Source organism: Festucalex cinctus, chromosome 8 (assembly GCF_051991245.1).
Source record: "Festucalex cinctus isolate MCC-2025b chromosome 8, RoL_Fcin_1.0, whole genome shotgun sequence".
In the NCBI taxonomy this organism is placed as follows: Eukaryota; Metazoa; Chordata; class Actinopteri; order Syngnathiformes; family Syngnathidae; genus Festucalex; species Festucalex cinctus.
In genome coordinates, this window is record NC_135418.1 from 14775569 (window position 1) to 14794378 (window position 18810).

Consider the following 18810-nt stretch of genomic DNA (forward strand, 5'->3'; position numbering starts at 1 on the left):
ACTAGAAAATGGCACTGACTCATCTATAGTAATTATCTGACGAATTGTGAGATTTTATGATGCCGAGTGAAAGCGCAGACAGTTATGGCGATGCCGGAAATTTTATCAAGGATCTGACATAAACAAGTAAGCAGCTTGAACCTTGATATAATATTGCATCTTTGAATACTAACAGTAGATGGTGCTTTCGTGTTTAGTCGTCTGAAAACTGTTTCAAAGAGTTTATATAGAACAAATATAATTACAGCAGAGCTTGATGTTTGACTTTAAATTCTGACAGTTGTTCAGCATTCTGAATGAATCACAAAGAGGAGGCGACAACAACAATAGCCGCAAGGTAGTAATCCAAGTTGTAGTTGGAAAAAAAAAAAATCTTTTCTCTATTCATGAAGAGAAACTTTCTGATAGCAAGATTGTTCCAATAATGGAATCTGAAGCAGAAAATTGTCTCCGCTAATCTGCACCAATTGCCTCGTTTGACTGAAATTAAAGGTGAGCTCTTATTAGAAAACTATTAGCCACTTTGGCTTGTTTGACAGCAACAATTTTGCACCAAAAAGAAACAAAACAACACTGCAATGGCTTTCTGCCTGTGATGTTTTGCATAAATACGTGCAGAGTTGGGGAAGAAAGATTAGGCTCAAATCATTAAAGTTCCCCATTCTTATTTGTCTCACCTTGGCACAATGTGGTGAATGTGAGGAGAGCTTAGGTTCTAAGTTGCTCCAAAGCGTGACATTGGGGAATAAAGCAATACGAGGAAAAGGCAAAGACTGTTAAGGCGGAACATTTTATTATTCCTTCTTTGTCTAAGTTGGTGTTGTTTGTGTGCGAACGGTTATTAATGTTAGATGACAAGGATTTGCGCTCCTTTAAAGCAAAAGCCATGGCTTTATATCTTCAGTTTTTAATATTACGCTGAGTGAACGGGAAGAAAAGAGAGGATCAAAGATGTCAAGGCTCGGGTGAGATTAAAAGGAATTAGGGTGCATGCATCTTTTATTGCACCAAGCTTTGGATAGAAGTTCGACGATATTGTCATAAGGATAACATTTGCAACAATACATGTCAGTTATTCCAAATCGCACTTGCAAAAGCCACATAACATTAGAGGTTAATACTTCCTAAAGCTACTGTATGTGACATATAAAATTAGGGTGCTGCGATTGACTAATTTGAGGTAGTCATACTATAATATCTCTTTCTTACCCCTCCTACTCTTGCTAAGTGATGCGCTTTTTAACTATCAGTCTCGAACAAGTCTTATGTTAGGCTGCATATGTCGGGTTTTAGCAGGTAATAGAAATGTTCTGAAGCGGGTCTAAAATGTTGACGCCAGCACACATTCTAAAAGAGCAGCCAGATTGATGAGAGATGCTGTTTTGCTGAGGACTGCTCTGCATGTAAAAAAAAAAAGAAAAAAAAAAGAAAAAAAAAAAAGGCTGCAACTATGACAGCTTTTCAGCAGATTTTCAGCCTATTCTTCTTTTGTTATTTGGTAATACTGTGTGTTATTGAGTTTGATAAACGTCAATTGTTACAGGCAGAGATTTGTCATTTGGTTTTGTTATTATGGCGAACTTTTCTGCAGGATTGCAGGCATCACATATAAATAAATATGTTGCCCAATTAAGTTTAATAATTTTTAGATTTAAACAGCTGATGGGGGGGAAAGTCGAACTTAACCTTTAAAAGCATTTAAAACTAACAATATGGATGTCACGGACTGAACAGATGCAGACAGTCGGAGTGCGGAGAGAAGATAGGAATGTAGGAGGACAATTTGCACTGTTGGCTTCGCTGATTGATCCCCACCAAACTCACTTTGAGGGACTATAGGGAAGCGCGATGGAAGGGGATAAGAGGAGGGTTTCATTAAAACAGGTGACATTCAGGAACAAGATAAGGCGCACATGTGCCCGCCTGTTTGTGTGTGACATCTATTTGCTGATAACATTTCAATCAGCGGAACTTCAGCGCTTGGACGACTCACTCAAATTGTGGCTGACGCGGGAAAGACTATCTGGCATCACTTATCATCACTAGCCTTTTTATTGTCAACCATTTCAATTCTCGGGTTTTACATTGGGTTTTAAGAATCTATCTTTCAACAGTTCCTTTAAAAAAGTTGCATATAATGCAGTATACAATACGTATTTGATTGTCTGTGTTTGATTGTCATTAAAGGCTTTAAGGAGTTATTTCGGACCAAGTGAAAATGTTTAATTAACTCATTCACTGCCTTTGACAAGTCAAGTATACTTGTCAATTGTACTTGTGAGGAATAAGCGGTCTAGAAAATGGATGGATGAATGGATGTATTTTTTTTGAGCAGGGATAATGATGGAGAATCTGATTATGCTCCACTGTAAATGTCAAACTTGGAAACAACTTTACTGATGCCCAATGACATCATTGCCCCATTTCATACGAAATAAACACAGTTTCAGAGTCCGTGGGAGAAATGGCTGTATTTTGGCAAACCTACATTTTTCTACTGTCTACTGACGAGGCAAAAAGTAGGGAGTCTATTCTGTCATTTGGTCGATTCGGTTTATATGTAATTATTGAATGTAATATCCCGTGGGTATTGAAAATTTAGAAATTTTCTAAAATGACTGGCAGTGAATGAGTGGCCATCTGTCAAACGTCTGCCTTAACTTCTTGATCGTAAAACAGCCACAAAAGGTCGTCCAGGACATACCGATATCTAGAAAAAAGGTCGGGATTGAGCCTGATACCAATACCCGGTATCGGTATTCTCCCATCCCCAACTAAAAACCCGATAGCTGCAGCGCTATACAGTATGATATGATAACATATATCAATCGAATGGTGGAACCCGCGATGATCTGTGATTCACATCATTTACATACCATATTAGGACGGTCCCAGTAAATGTCCATACTTTTACTCATGTAAAATTTGTGATTTGTGGACAACAACAACAAAAAGGGTTATTTCTGAGCACTTACAGTAGTTTGGACGATTTCATGTTTCATACAAAATGACAATGTTTACAAATTCTTTATATTTTATTTTTCCACTTCATAATATATACTACAAAAAACATGCCTCACTGGACGCATCACTTCTAAACACACACATTAACAACTAGCAACAATAGAGAAAGACAAGTGTCTCCTGTATGTATTTCTCTGGATGTGACTGTTAGTCACAGTAATAGGACAAAATTCACAAGAGGAGGAGGCGGCAAGAAAACTAAGTGCTGCAGTATCCAAAGCTAAAACACAGCAGCAGTATTTTTTCCCTCTTATTTCTAGCTGTGTATCATCAAATGATTCGAAGAGGTGGCAATGATGAATTTATTTGGCCAGTGACTGACCAGCAGTGGTTTATATCACCCATACGGTATTGGCTTGGCATGCTTGGAACCCCGGTTGACTTGGTAGTGTGTGCTTTTGCCAATGGAAGAGTGTCAATGGCGAGTAGAGTTCATAGTTACTGAAAATTCATCTGTAATATTTTTCAATCGAGCATCACGTGAGATTCTTTTTTATTATATCCATCCATCCATCCATCATCAAAACCGCTTGTTATTTTGAAATAGACCCTTTAAAAGTGTTGTTGGCAAATAAAAATTGGAGCAGCAGAGAAAAAATATGGGTAAATTGAAAATGACATTATAAAAGACGAATTTAGAGCAAAAATTGGAAATGGAGACCAACACAATGGCAGAAGAAAATGGCTATAGCTACATATAGAATACGTTGCGCTGAACTCACCCATCCTTCAGCAGTGAGTAAATAGATTAATTACTGGATGGTCAGTGTAGTGTGAAATGACAGTGACCGCAGCACAATGAAATGCTGCCCAAATGTAGACAGAACATGACAAGCACACAGCCGCCTGAATACAAAGTGTGCACGTATGCGGGCTTGAGATTGTCAGCGCTTGTGCGCGAGCACTGCAAAATAATAAATAATGAGCTGGAGATGGTGGCCACACAAAATGCTCTTCCTAGCAGTAACATTGCACTTTGTAACCTTTTTTCATACAGTAATGAACAGCACATAACAAAACGTGCCTAATGTATTCATAACGACCGAATTTTGGGCTCGAATTGTGAGAGTTGACTGCAATGGGACAAGTGCGTGAATAGTGGAAAATGCTAATGAAATGCAAATTGTCAAAATAAACTTCCTGTTTTTTCACACATTCAACTACATTGCATTGAGAAAGAGTATAATGAAAAAGAAAATCGGTTTATTAGCTACATGATCATCATTGGCGCATACAAGCTAAAGTGAAACGAGCTGCATTGGCCTCGTTCTTCTTTCCCAAAAATGGCTAGACAAGACGACGGGGTTTAAAATTGGCATCGCAAGCAGACTGGCAGTGCCAGTTTGGCATCAGTTCAGCACTGAATGAAACTGACTTTTTTTTTTTTTTTTTTTAAGCAGGTAAGCTTTGAGCTCTGCTATCCCACAGCAAAACATGTTCTGTTGGGGACATCATGCTGTTTTTGTTTTCCATCAGCAGACTGCAGCTTCTCACTGACTCAACTATTAAAAAAGACCAAGTCTGTTGGTATTTTAAAGGCCGGAATGATAGTGATCTCGTAATTAAAATAACCAATGCTGAAATTAGCTAGCTCAAAATGTCTACGTACATTTTAGTTCACGGAATGTCAGCTTCCATCCAGAGCAAAGAAATAATATTCTTCACCAGCTAAATCTCCTTTGCTTTCTCTGAGCATTGAAAAGAAGATGACGATACTCGCTCATAATTGACAATTTACTTATCCATCTAATATACAGAATTAAAAGGCACTGAATCTGTTGTGCTGTTATGTGTATTTTTTATGTACTCTATTGTTTCTATTCTTAACATCTATATATTATTGTCTTCTTAGTGTGTCAGGTCCTGTTTAGTCCAATTCTATGTTTTTACTAATTGTCTGTACTGTACTTACATTTTTGTATTTTATTGCTTTTTTTTAACATCATGGCCAGGGACTACGGATGGAAAATAGCTCAAATAGCTAAAAATGGAAAATAAATCAAATCAAACTAAATCATATTAAACCCTATAAAGCCTGAACCATGAAATGTATGAGAGAAAATTTTGATTTTTGATTTGTCTTTTTAAGGAAAAAAAAATGTTTGTTTGTTTTTTTTTGTGAAAATTAACTTCCACATATGACTTTTGATTTGTGCCATATTTGATACGATCCTTTAAATTCATACATTTATAACTGTCAAAGATATAATAATAAACAGACATATCAAATATATTAGCATTTCCAAAAATCAGAAAGAACATTTCCCACTATTAATAAGTATAGGTGTTTCTCCTTTCTCAATTAGGGTGTTCTTGCAAGGTCGCTGGAAAAGCCATCAGCTGGGTGATGCTGCCCTCCAATGGATTAACCGTGCAATGCATGTGTCAGATCATATACGTCAGGGTTTTAATGGTTAAAAAAAATACTATACTCATGAAATAGAGAGCTCAAAATGTTTTGTATTTAATATGATATGTTTGGCTTTATTGGGTTGTTCCTGCCATAAAATGCTAACAACAAAAGTCACAGCGTTTACCTGATGTTTGCCTCTGCTTTGGTGGCGGCCTTGTTGTACTGTTCTGCTGTCTGTTGGTAAGTTTCAAGATTCTAGAGGCAAAGAGACAGAGATCAAGAAATGTAAGAAACAGATTACATTCAAAATTATTGAAATTACTGTTGATGTTATGCATCTTTTTTCAGAAATCAATCGTTTAACGATGAACAATTTTCAACAGAGAAAGAATGCATTGACAATTGGTTTTACCATAGAATTTTATATCTGAGCATTAATAAGATAAGCAAAATGCATAAAGCATCTCCCAAATGTCAAGTTCCCTAAATTAGAGACCTTTGAGTTCACAGCACTGCCAGCAAACCTGAATGCCGATGGCCAGCTGATAGGCCACAATGCTTTATTTCAAGTTGGGAGAGTGGCATTTAAACTGCAATTACTGCACAGAAAGAGCTTATGTCATGAGGGCGAGGTCATCCGCAGGCCTCCTCTATGGGAGTAATCAGTGGTTACGGCGCTTACTGTGCTACATTATAGCCTAAAACGCTCACAAGAGAATGCAATGACAAGCAAGAAGTCAAAGTAATTTTCCATCGAGTGCAGTACAACATCCAGTTCCATTCAGTCCAATTCCACCAAAACATGCAGAATTTGATTAAAATATTAAGGAAAAAGGGAAAAAAAAAATCAAGTTCAAACTATCATTATGCCTGATGTCGGCAAATCTTGTGCAACTTCAGCTAAAGTATGTGAGCAACTAAAGGAGTTTGTGGGTTCGATCCCCGGCCCTTGTGACCATGTCCAGGTCTCCTTGAGCAAGATAGTGAACCCCCAGTTGCGTCATCAGTAGGAGTCAGTGTTCAAGCGCTTTGAGTGGTTTGTAGTTGGAAAAGCCGCTATACAAGTGAAACCCATTTACCATTTCAAATATGCATTTCAGAGATTTAAACTAAAACTGCCAGATTCAAATGACAGTGTCAAGTGACAATCTACAAAACTGTCATATGAAGGCTAAGTGACACTCAATTGTGACATTTTTTTTGGTTCCAATAAGTAGGCTGATAGCCTTCCATTATTTTTGCTAGTTGGATGGAAATGGCTTTTTCTACAAGTTTAAACTGATGATTTTGTTTTCATTTTTTTTTTAATATTCCAAAAAGGTGCTCCATCGGGACATCATAATGCCACTGTAACAGGTTTTGTGCCAAAATATAAAACACAGTTTATCTTTCTCGTCATCGTCACATACATCGTCTTTATTCAGTATTTACCAAGTTAAACAAATAACTGTGGCACTCGTGAGTTTACATAATTATTCCCAATGTTCCAATAGATAGGTTGATAGTGGAGGAAGATAATTGAAATAAGTGAGCAGGGAACGAGATGGGATCAACAAAACGTTCTTACGCTATCCTCCTGACTTCCATTCTTCCAATGCCCCCTAGTCACTCTCATATCTCTTTATTTCACACTGATTCGCAACCTTCTCCTGATCTGAATGTCTGGTGTTGGAGACTTAAGTAATTTCACAGATATAGTTTCCTTAATCCTATCTGCAAGTATGAACTGCGGTGTAATAGTCTACCCTCGATACTTCGCTGCTCTTCAAGAAAAGACAGCAATCCGAAGTCTAATGGCAAGGAAGAATACTGAAAATGCACAAACCCGATCGATAGATCGTATAATAGAACAATTGTGCTGGGGTGTTTTCAATTCACAGACCAAATGTATGCAATGTTCTGAAAATGACATAAAATGCAAAATTAAAAAGATGAAATAAAAAGAAGAAAAAAAATAAACGTGAAACTAATGAGCTGAAAATACAGAATAATGGTCAGTGTGACCACCAAAGCTCGAGGTTCTTAGGCCAATTGCTTCGTGGCCACTCGCTTCCCGAGGGAAAGCTAAGCGGAAAGTTGAACAGCTTGTTTCTTTTGTGGTACATTCAATGTTGACGTGACAATCCATTTATAGCACAAGCTTCTCTCTTCTATAGATCCAGCAATTTGTAATAAGAATAATAATAAACCTTATTTGTATAGCACCTTTAAAAACACATATTTACAAAGTGCTTTGCCAGACCAGTAACTAGGGATGTAACGATATCATCCCAATATGAACCTCACTGTACAATACAATACTTAAGATATTGTGGTGGTGTTGACAATAAAAAAAAGCTAATAATACTATCTATCTATCTATATATATATATATATATATATATATATATATATATATATATATATATATATATATATATATATATATATACACACACACACACATATATTATTATTATTATTACTATTATTATTATTATTATTATCAACCTGCTATATGGTCGCTGCCATCCGCCATCTTGAATTACTATGTAAACTAGAGGTGTGCAAAATTTCCGATTCTTAGATTATTCACGATTCGGCCGTGGAACAATCGAGAACGATTCACAAACGTCCAAATTCCGATTATATAAATATGCCAAGGGAACCGAAACTAAAAGTGAACCGGAGCGAAAAGTACGCGGAACTGAAACGCAGTAGCGCGCGCCGTCTTCGGGACGCTTAATGGGACGGACCGAGAGTACACATCCACAACTCACGCCTCGAGATTCAAAACAAAAACAAGTATGGCTGAGCTGACCAACCCACCTCTTCATGACATCAGACCTGCTCCGAAAAGGCAAACAACTTCAGGCGGAAGTATCAGCTAGCTGGCTGCAATGCGTCGGTTAGCGTTCTACAGGGCGCCGCGCAGTGATACGAACGAACGAACAGAAAAGTAGTGGCTGGCGGTAATGGCGTCTGATTTTATTCAGAAAAGAGTATTGTGGTGGAAATGTATCACGCTTTTGAAAACAAAAAGTTTTTAGAAGAAAAACGCTTTATTTCCGAGACCCCAGCCAGCTTGCTGGACTATTTTCTTTTTTATTTTCCTCTCGTCCAACGTCGAACATGAACGCGTGTCACCGAACGCTGTCAGAAAGAAGTCAGTGCTGATCGCACACACGGGAGGTGAGGATCAAATTGAGATTCATGTTAAAAAAGCCGAACGATCCCTTTAATGTTTACACGTTCATGTTTACACAAGTTAAAAAGCAGAAAAGCACTTGAGATTTTTTTTTTTTTTTTTTTTGTACCTCTGAGAAACTTTAATGTTTACATGTTCATCTTTACACAACTTAAAAAGCAGGAAAGCACTTTTTTTTTTTGGCATTTGTATTGAAGTAGTAGTTCACATTGTCTTTCATTTATACCTCAGTGCACTTTTGAGTGGATAAAAATATATTTTTGCTCAGTGCTATGTTTTATTCTGTTGAAGACTGAATATACTTAAAAGCTGTTGTTACAGAATGAGGACTTGAGTATTTTATTTACTGTTTTGAACTGTTAACTTGATACTGAAATAGTAGTTTATGTAGGCCTGAGAGGACTTTTGTACTATTTTTGTAACTAATGTACGAAACATTAAAAGCACCAAAATACATTGTTTTTTTTCTGCTGCCTGGGGGGGGAAATCAATAATCGTTTTATAATCGAATCGTAGCCTCTGAATCGTAATCGCAATCGAATCGTGAGGTGCCCCAAGATTCCCACCTCTAATGTAAACAATGTGCAGTGTATGTTACTATTGGCTCAGCAATGTAAAATATCACATGTAGTTCTTAATGCTGTGCTTGGCTGAACAGATGAAAAGGAACATTTTTTGATGGAGGTGTGGTACGTTAAATATTGTAGCATGACGATGACGGTATTGTGGCAATTTTAATATTGCGATATCATGATATTGCGGTTATTGCTACATCCTTACCAGTAACACACATCAATTCCAGGACATAAAATGCAAACAACCACCAGAGTGACAGAACAATAAAAAACAAAAAAACAAAAAACTAAATGTTATTTGTTATTTGTTTGTTTGTTTTAAATAAAATCATGATACTGTCGAGTTTTCATTGTGCGACACATGGGAGGCAGGGTCAACCAGTCGTGTGGTGGGGGGGAACAAAATATTGTTATATGTATATATATATATATGTATATATATATATATATATATATATATATATATATATATATATATATATATATATATGTATATATATGTATATATGTGTATATATATATATATATATATATATATATATATATATATATATATATATATATATATGTATATATATATATATATATATATGTATATATATATATATATATATATATATATATATATATATATATATATATATATATATATATATATTTTATTTTTTTTTTAAGTTTTTTTGTTTTGTTTTTAAACAGAAACCCCAATGCAATACAGGAATCCCAAAACCCAATTAACACCTTGAGGTGGCTTATTGCACAACATTTTTAAAACAGATAAGCCCCCAACATAAAATAATGTCCATACAAATAATAATAATAAAATACAATATAATAATGAAATACAATAAATAAGAAAGCAATTAAGACTTAATGGGAGAAGACATGAACAACCAATTAGAAGCAAATATATCAAAGCAAGTTTTAAGAAGCGACTTAAAGATGCTGAACTATTTTTTGTCTATTGTATGTGTCCTTATTAAGGTCATAGGTAAGATGGAGCCTATGCCACAGCTGACCATAACTTCGAGAGGTTTGGACTGGTCATCAGTCAACTGTAGAGCACATAGATAAAAAATAAAATGAAAATGTAGTCTCACATTCACACTTCAGGGAAACTTACAAGTCTCCCATTAATCTATCAAGTATGTACCCAGAGAAAATCCACACATGCACAAAGGGAACATGCAAACCCGTTCAGTGGATCATGATATGAAAATGTATTTTTTGTACACAAGTTGATGACCTTGACTTTCTGCTTCAACAAAGGGAACAAGTGAAATTTCTGAAAGGGCTGTGCGACTGTGATGACTGACAGGTACACAGTTGCTCCTCAATTGAGAGTGTTGAAGAGGCTGGGTTGGGGGATGTTTGCATTTAGCTACATTTTGCATTATTTTTTTCATCTAGTGCAAGAACAGTCTACCAACCAATACTCAGCTCTTTGACATCAGAGGAATGTCAACGCTATCAGCAGCACGCACAAAAACCCGAGCTCTTCACAGTCATTTGCACATGTGTGGACAAAAGCCCAAGAGAGAGACAGTCAAGGGGAATGATAACCCTCAACAGGAGGAAGCTGTGATTTGGGGGGTGTAGGAAAGGCTCATGGAGGGGATTAGTGTGGGTGCATGAGAGATGAGTGTGTGGGTGTAATCTTGCATACATGCAGGTGTGTGACTAAATCTGTGTATGTGCACAAACAGTTGTGTTGCATGCATCTTCAGGCTACACGCTAGCGGCTTTGGATTGAGATGGTCTGATGTCAGGGTGTGGAGGGAGTGGTTTTTCTTTCACGCTCCACACTCGGACGAAGGCAGATTATTATTTTTTTTTACGGAGGAAGGTGCCAACAAAGAAGGGGAGAGAGGATTAAAAGAGGTGAATTTTAAACCGACACTTGTTTACAGAGTCACAGGCTCTGTTGCCACAGGAAGACATGCTGAACCTGAACAGATTAGGAAGTCCTTCATGAATACACAAGAGAGCAACTGCAGTTGGCATTGCATCGTTACGTTTCTGGGGTTGTTCCAGTCCTGAAGATGTCTATTAGTGTCTATGTATGGGGCAAAAAATGATTGATATGTCACAACTACTTTGGCAGTGACAATCAAACTTGCCACAGTAAACACAAATATACACATGCGCACACTCATTTGTGCACACGTGGATCCAAAATCCATCTGTAGCCTTTCAGCAAACACAGCAATCTGTGTTATTGTTCATCCATTTGGCAAACTCAAACCGCCGTGTTTGTGTCCATCTACTCGTCCACAAACACACACATACGCAGCTATTGTTCATACAAAGTAAAATGTTGATTCAGTGAAAGATCACACAACAATTAGCGAGGGAGTCCTCAAATAATCTGGTGGCTCTTACCTTTGACTAACCCAAGTACGAATGGGTGTGTCGTACTTTCCCGAATATAAACCCCTTTGAACCCTGCGGCTTTAACAATGATGTGGCTAAATTAACACACTGCCAGGCCAGCCAAAAAAAAATTGACATTGACGTCTTTTTCCGTCAATGGCAGTGAATGAGTTAAGGATTTTTGTGGGCTAACAATACACAACACATTTAGGGCCAATCCCAATTCTACACCTTAGCATTTTGGTTTTGTGCGTTGACGAGAATAAAGCGGTGTCCCAATTCTCAGAGGGCTTGCATGGTCTCACATCAGGAAACAGCGACAACTCCGAAATATATATAGCCCACCAGTAGCAAGGTGCGGCACTGATGTAAGACCAGTTACATAGTCAAAACTGTTAGCAATGTAAGAGAACTTTTATTTACACCAAAAACGTGTGTTTGAAGAGAAGAAATCCTAATCTATCACATTACAATACTTTTTGAGAGTAGATAACCGTATAATATATGTAAACAGGGGGGGAAAAAACTACTTTTGAAGGTGAATTTTGGGTAAGATAATATACACGGGTGTGTGTTAACCTTGAGAAATTCTGTGTAAGATCCTTCCATATAAATATCCATTGTTCTAACGTGGACGCTTGCGGCGAACAGGTAAGTGTGGTCTATACGGGTATATGCTAGAAGTGTAACAAAAAAACAGTTTGGCCGTTTTTTTATTTAAAAGATGCGAGTACATAAGATCAAACCGAATCGAATTGTTCCACATTGAAATAAATCGTGATACAGCTCGAATAATATTTTACTGGAGATGTATCTTAGAAGCAAATAGCACAATACTGACAAATTCCCTCAAATGTCTGAAAAGTGACAACAAAAAAGTAATTGGATCCTACCCCTTTCAAATTGACTTATACCATATCAAATCAAATCGGGAATCCCATTGAGTTAACACGAATGGAATTGTTCAACTTTCAAATTGAACCAACCTTGAATCGTTTCGCACACAGTGTAATGAAAACCATACTGAATCGTCGTTTTTTTGGAAATTGCGTTTATTGTGTGTATGTGTCACCATCTCTGACAAAATACTGATGGTGAAGGACAATCGCAGCGTATCTTTGCTGAAAAAATTGATACTATATGCATGGATATTAGTTTATGATGAGAAAACCTGATGTTTTATAGCATTCATGAGTGTGACCCAAGACAGCACATCACAATTGAATTTATAAGAGGCCATTAATTTCAGTTTAAAGGAATTTTCCACAGGTATGGAAGTGAAGTGAAGATAGGTGGAGAAAGGTGGAGAGGGCAGAGAAGGAGACCTGGATGAATTAAGTGCTCGATTGGAAAAATGGAAGAGAAGAGAAGGGAAGAGGTGGGCGATAGATGCCTGCTCAGGAGAGACTGTCTGCTTAATTCATAGTCCATATAGCTTCTTTATCTCTCGCTTTCAGTCCCCCTCTTTCTCACTCCCTCATCCACATGCAGGTCAGCTGCGAGCAAGGAAGGGTGGAAAATGTCTAGGAAAGGGGACTGTGGCAGCAAATGCAGAAAGATAGAGCGTCCTCCACTCTTCTGCCAATCATTCTCCATCAAGCATTGCTGGCTGTGCTGCTTGCATGCAGGGACCATGCCATTTAACCGAACTACGTAGACGTATTTTTTCCTCACTGGGTTAAAGGAAGCTAGTGCCAGGGAGCAGATAAGGTGCACTCGCCCTGATGGGGCCCTGCTGGAGGGTGCGACAGATGGTCTCAAGTGAAAACCGCAAAAAAAGGGATGAGAGTGGAAGCAATGACGTGGGACGAGCCAGCGGAGTGGCAATACTTACAGGGTTGTGAGAATAAACATTACAAATGGATAAAGTTGAAAGATCTAACATCTTCTATGATTCAGCACAATTAATGCTGATGAATTGGGCACGTAATATTTTCAAAATATGCCAAAAATATTTACCGTATTTTCCGCACAATAAGGCGCACCGCATTATAAGGCGCACCTTCAATGAATGACATATTTTAAAACTTTTTCCATATAAACTCGTTAAAGTAGAGGCGGGGTTTACATTATGCATCCATTAGATGGTGCTGCGCTAAAGGGAATTTCAACAAAACAGTCAGATAGGTCAGTCAAACTTTATTAATAGATTACAAACCAGCTTTCTGACAACTCCATTCACTCCCAAAATGAATAAACAGCTGTTTTATTATTTTCTCTGGGGTCAAGTATTAGTATTAGCTAGCGATCCAAGATGGCGGGATCTTCTACGCATGCGCGTCACCGATCGTGCAGGGTCACCGATAGCGTCTTGACAGCGAGACCTGTTGCGGCTCAATATTGATCCATATATAAGGCGCACTGGATTATAAGGCGCATGGTCAGCTTTTGAAAAAATTGAAGGCTTGTAGGTGCGCCTTATAGTGCGGAAAATACGGTAAGTGTCACAACAGCACGTTTCGTTTTTTTTTTAGCATGTTTGCCTCCGAGTCAGGTGATCATCGTGGAGTTCCGATGTTCACCCGGTGCTTGCATGGGTTTTCTCTGGTTACTTCTGTTTCGTCCCACACATGCATGTAGTAGGCTAATAAAAGACTTTAAACTGTCTGTAGGTGCGAATGTGAGAATGAATAAATAGTAACAAGTCAAGTGAACACGTGAACATCACATCTTACCCATAGTCAACTCAGGTTAACTTAACATTAGCAAAAAAAACATACTCAATTTACTTTTTGAGTGTTTTATAACAAATAAACAAACATTGCATTTCGCGTTTTTATCTAATTCTAAAGTCCACCATCTTCAGAGTTCTTTTTCTGTGGTCCTATTACCTCTTTTTTTCTTTCCCTTGCATTGACTTTAGTCTCTCGTATCTTTCCTTTTACTTTGGTTTCAATCCGTCACTAATAGCATGAACTCATATGCCAGTCTCAAACCTGCACCTGACAGCCATTTAATAAATGTACCCAGTAAAATTGAGGTAACATTTATGAAACCGCTGTGCTTGTGGCTTTTACGGGATGTAATATGACCGCATTAGTGTTCAAGTAGAAAAGAAACATGTCATAATTATTTAAAAGCATCCAACAAAATGTCTTATTTTTCTCCCCATAGTTTAAAAAAGATTTCAGGGTCGCCAGAAAAGGGACATAGCAAAAGAGTACATTTGATTAGGCAACCGAAGCTCTCCCAGTGAAATGTCTCTTGAGTGCTGGTCTATCAGCATTGAGTTCTGACTCTCACTGGCTCCTCATCTGCCTGCTGAAACTTTCAGCTCATTTACATTTTGACATTGCTGTGCAGGCTTGACATTTCTGCGAGAGGGAAGAGTGTCTTGTGTCTGGGTGAGATTTCACACTCCAGGGAGTGAGAATTGTTGTGATACTCTCAAGGTATGACGACATCTCTGTGAATGCATGCACCATTTTTTGTTACGTTAACAATATGTTAAAGAGACAAATGTCAACATTTCAGAGAGTTGCGGTCTTTCTACTGAAAAGTTTAGTTGAATGTATTGCACGACGGTGTCTAATGCAAGTAAGACATTTTATCATCATTTGTTAAAAAAAAATAAAAATAAAAATTCATGTCAAATACATTTTTTTTTAACAAGCAAATACTGATGCTTGGTTCTAAACAAAAATCTGACAGTGATCTTTACAGTTTCAATAATTGTCACTAATGTGTTTGGCCTCTCAAGTTGTTGCAATTGTGTTTGTCTTCTGCTGGGTTCAGACTGAAAGTTGAAGCAAATACAAAAATAACAAACTATACAAGATGAAAAAGTGGAAGATTTATACTTATTTATACTTTTAGAAAACAGGGTGGGACTCACAGCAAAGAGGAAGACATCTGATGCATACGTTAAGGTACTACAAAACAGCAGAAGGCAGCACAGACAATTTTTTTTTCTACCTCAAAGTCTTGGGCAGGAGCATGCACATATTTTGTTTTTGCTTTTTGTGAGACTGTAGATGAAAAATTCATTCGATGTTATTACCATGCTATGCAAAGAATGCAGGTAAAAAGCAGCCATGAAAGGATGTAACACAAAAAAATCTTTTGAGTCACATCTAATGACCACACAAACCTGTTCACCAATAGAGGGCAAGTTTGCTGTTAAATTTAATATATTATGTGCCATAGTCATTTTAAGAACATTTGTCCAGTATTGGCGTACATGAAAAATCATGTGGGCTGCTTCTGTATACAATTGCTAATGTGTAAAAAGTACATATAGTTATTTTTTACTGAAAATATGTAAAATTGAGCTTCAAAACCAAATGATTAGTTATAAAGTAGGACTGAATGATTTTTTATTTTTTTTTTCGTATCGAAATTGTGAGTTCAGACAAGTGCATAAGATTTTGCATGTATGTACAAAGAACGTGTACATTGGTGAAAGATAAAATAATATATTTTTACATTAGGCAAAGCATGAACCAATTTAAAAGGGCTGCCTCACTAACAGCAACTTTTGGTGTCCTTGAATAATTAAGAGTACCGTATTTTCCGGATAAGGCGCACCTCATTATAAGGCGCAACTTCAATGAATGACACATTTTAAAACTTTTTCCATATATAAGGCGTACCGCATTATAAGGCGCACCTTCAATGAATGACATATTTTTAAACTTTTTTCATATATAAGGCGCTACAGTAGAGGCTGGGGTTACGTTATGCATCCATTAGATGGTGCTGCGCTAAAGGGAATTTCAACAAAACAGTCAGATAGGTCAGTCAAACTTTATTAATAGATTACAAACCAGCTTTCTGACAACTCCATTCACTCCCAAAATGAACAAACAGCTGTTTTATTATTTTCTCTGAGGTAAAGTATTAGTATTAGCTAGCGATCCAAGATGGCGGGATCTTCTGCGCATGTGCGTCACCGATCGTGCAGGGTCACCGATAGAGTCTTGACAACGAGACCTGTTGCGGCTCAATATTGATCCATATATAAGGCACACTGGATTATAAGGCGCAGGGTCAGCTTTTGAAAAAATTGAAGGCTTTTAGGTGCGCCTTTTCGTCGTGAAAATACGGTAATAGCTTTATGGAGGGAAAGTGTTTAATGTTTGACTGTATGATGTACATTTCTGTCATGTTTGCAAATGTTACCATACATGGTGAATATTGCACTGAAGCTTGATTTGAAGAAAATCATAAATTGAATCAAAATTGTAATCTCTTTTTCCTGAAATGAGTGAGCATGGCGGCTACTGCGGTGTAATCCCCTGAAAATTGCTATCATGCACCCGTCGATTCATTGAAACATGCCGTAATGTAAAAGTGGAGGCCATTACTGATGAAATACAAGCATTTGGAATAGGAAAATGTATTTCTTACTTTCTTCTCCAGTATCTCAAGTTGATCTTTGTAGAAGCTGGAAATGCTGGCCAACTCTTGTTCCTTCCTCTCCAACTGTCTGGCCTGTGAAAAAGCAGAGAGAAAAAAAGGGACTAACTTGAATTTTGAGAAGGAAAATAAAGCATCATGCCGCTCCTAAACATGACTGAAAGTAAAACAAGTTGCAAGATATAGGGTGTCCCAAAATATTTGAGATTATTTGAAATATCTGAACCACAATGTGTCCTTGGCAAACAATATTAGATTAAATTCATGTTGAAAAATTCTTGATGATTACTATCACCAAATTCAGCATATTAAGTCCCAACTCTTAATGTTTAGTATATTGGTGCAAAAGACACTGTGTGGAACAAAATATTGGGACAAACATCCTATTCACTAAAGAATAAATCAGTCCTATTAAAACATTTATTCCCATGAAAAGTCCATAAAGGCAGGATTGAATGGGTTAGGTGTTGGACATTAGAGAATCGTGACCTCGGTCTCATCAAACATCTTCGAGATGTTCTAGATAAGAAATATGAGCCTAAAGTGTCTCAATGTCTTTAGACTATAATGCAATATTTACTCCCAATGCATTGTACAATGTGCAATAACAATAAAAACTGTAATTCTATAGTACATGGCCCATAATTTAGGGGACAGCTATGACTTCAAATTACAACAGTGACTGATGTAATTACAACAAACTGAATGATTGTTTTTTTTTCTATTGAGTATTGAAAGCAAAGATGACAGCAAAATGCGCGACAGAGCCCTAAAAAAAACCTCAAAATGTAAAAGGCTACTAAACGTGTGCATATACTGGTTGTAACAGAACTTACAAAACTACTTGCGGTGCATGCAGCAGCGGCAGCAAGAGCTGGCAGGGCTGATGTTGGCTTTAAGATGAGCTGAAATGCTTTAACATGACCACTGAGCACAGCTTTTTACAGGCGGCAAGATGGCTGAAGAAAGAGATGTTGTTTTGGGCCATGGCAGCATGCAAGCAGAGCAAGATAGAAGAAAAATGTCAATAAGATTCTCTGAGTAACACAAGACGGAAGTCTGACTGAAGAAACTCCTGTACATGCAATGTGAGAAGAGAAAAAAAAGGGGGTGGGAGCATGTGGACAAGCTAAGCTACAGTATCATGTGAAGATGAAAACTTTGGTTAAGCATTACAGTGGATGGAACATAAACTCAATAAGCACTTAACTCATTCACTCTCAGCCATTTTCACAGAAGCAATCCCGTTCGCTCCCGGCTGTTTTACTGGATTTTGACTGATTTTGCAAGGCCCACAGAATATTGTGTTCTATTGCTATAAAAGCATGGAACCTATCAAAGGAAAGATTAAAGTCTCTTCTTTCATCAGGAAAAAAAGTATGTTTCTATCTGTTTCCGTTTTGCAGCAATTAGCATTAGAAGAGAGCTAAGTTTCATCAGTTTTCACAAATCTATTCAAAATTGGAAGCAATTGAGCTTTTTTTCTACATGGCCCTGGTTGATCTCCTTTGCTCTGCTGCCACCTGCTGGCCGTTTGTGTAATAACTAACATTTCTGCAACCGTTCTTTGTAGTTGAGAGTCTGCATCAAAGCCTTTTGTATGCTCTAGCATAAAAAAAAAAAACAACAACAACAAAAACGTTTTAATACGTCTTTGGGACACTTAGAACATTAAAAAAAACGTATTTACACGTTATTGGGAGCAAATGAGTTACGCAAGTTGGACTTCAAGCAAATTTTGGGGGGAAAAAAAGACTCCTTCAAGGATACATAAATTCCAGACTGGGAACTGCAAAAATTAGAGCCGTCAAAATGAGTGTGTTAATTTTTAGTTAATTTAACACCACTAATTCTTTTAACGCACAATTAATGACCGCCCATTACCTGGAAAGCCTGTACTGGGAGAATTCCAGTCCCAACACAGCAGACATGTCCACGTC

General features: G+C 37.4%; 1 protein-coding gene across 2 annotated transcripts in view; it reads right to left on the reverse strand.

Annotated features, from left to right (window-relative positions):
- chchd6b (coiled-coil-helix-coiled-coil-helix domain containing 6b) overlaps positions 1-18810 on the reverse strand; it is a 55281-nt gene that overhangs the window by 20321 nt on the left and 16150 nt on the right. For both annotated transcript variants that reach the window (XM_077530047.1, XM_077530046.1), the window contains 2 exons: positions 16862-16945; positions 5562-5632 (listed from right to left, as the gene is read on the reverse strand). In XM_077530047.1, the coding sequence (XP_077386173.1) occupies positions 5562-5632; positions 16862-16945 (155 nt within the window). The remainder of the gene's footprint in view (positions 1-5561; positions 5633-16861; positions 16946-18810) is intronic.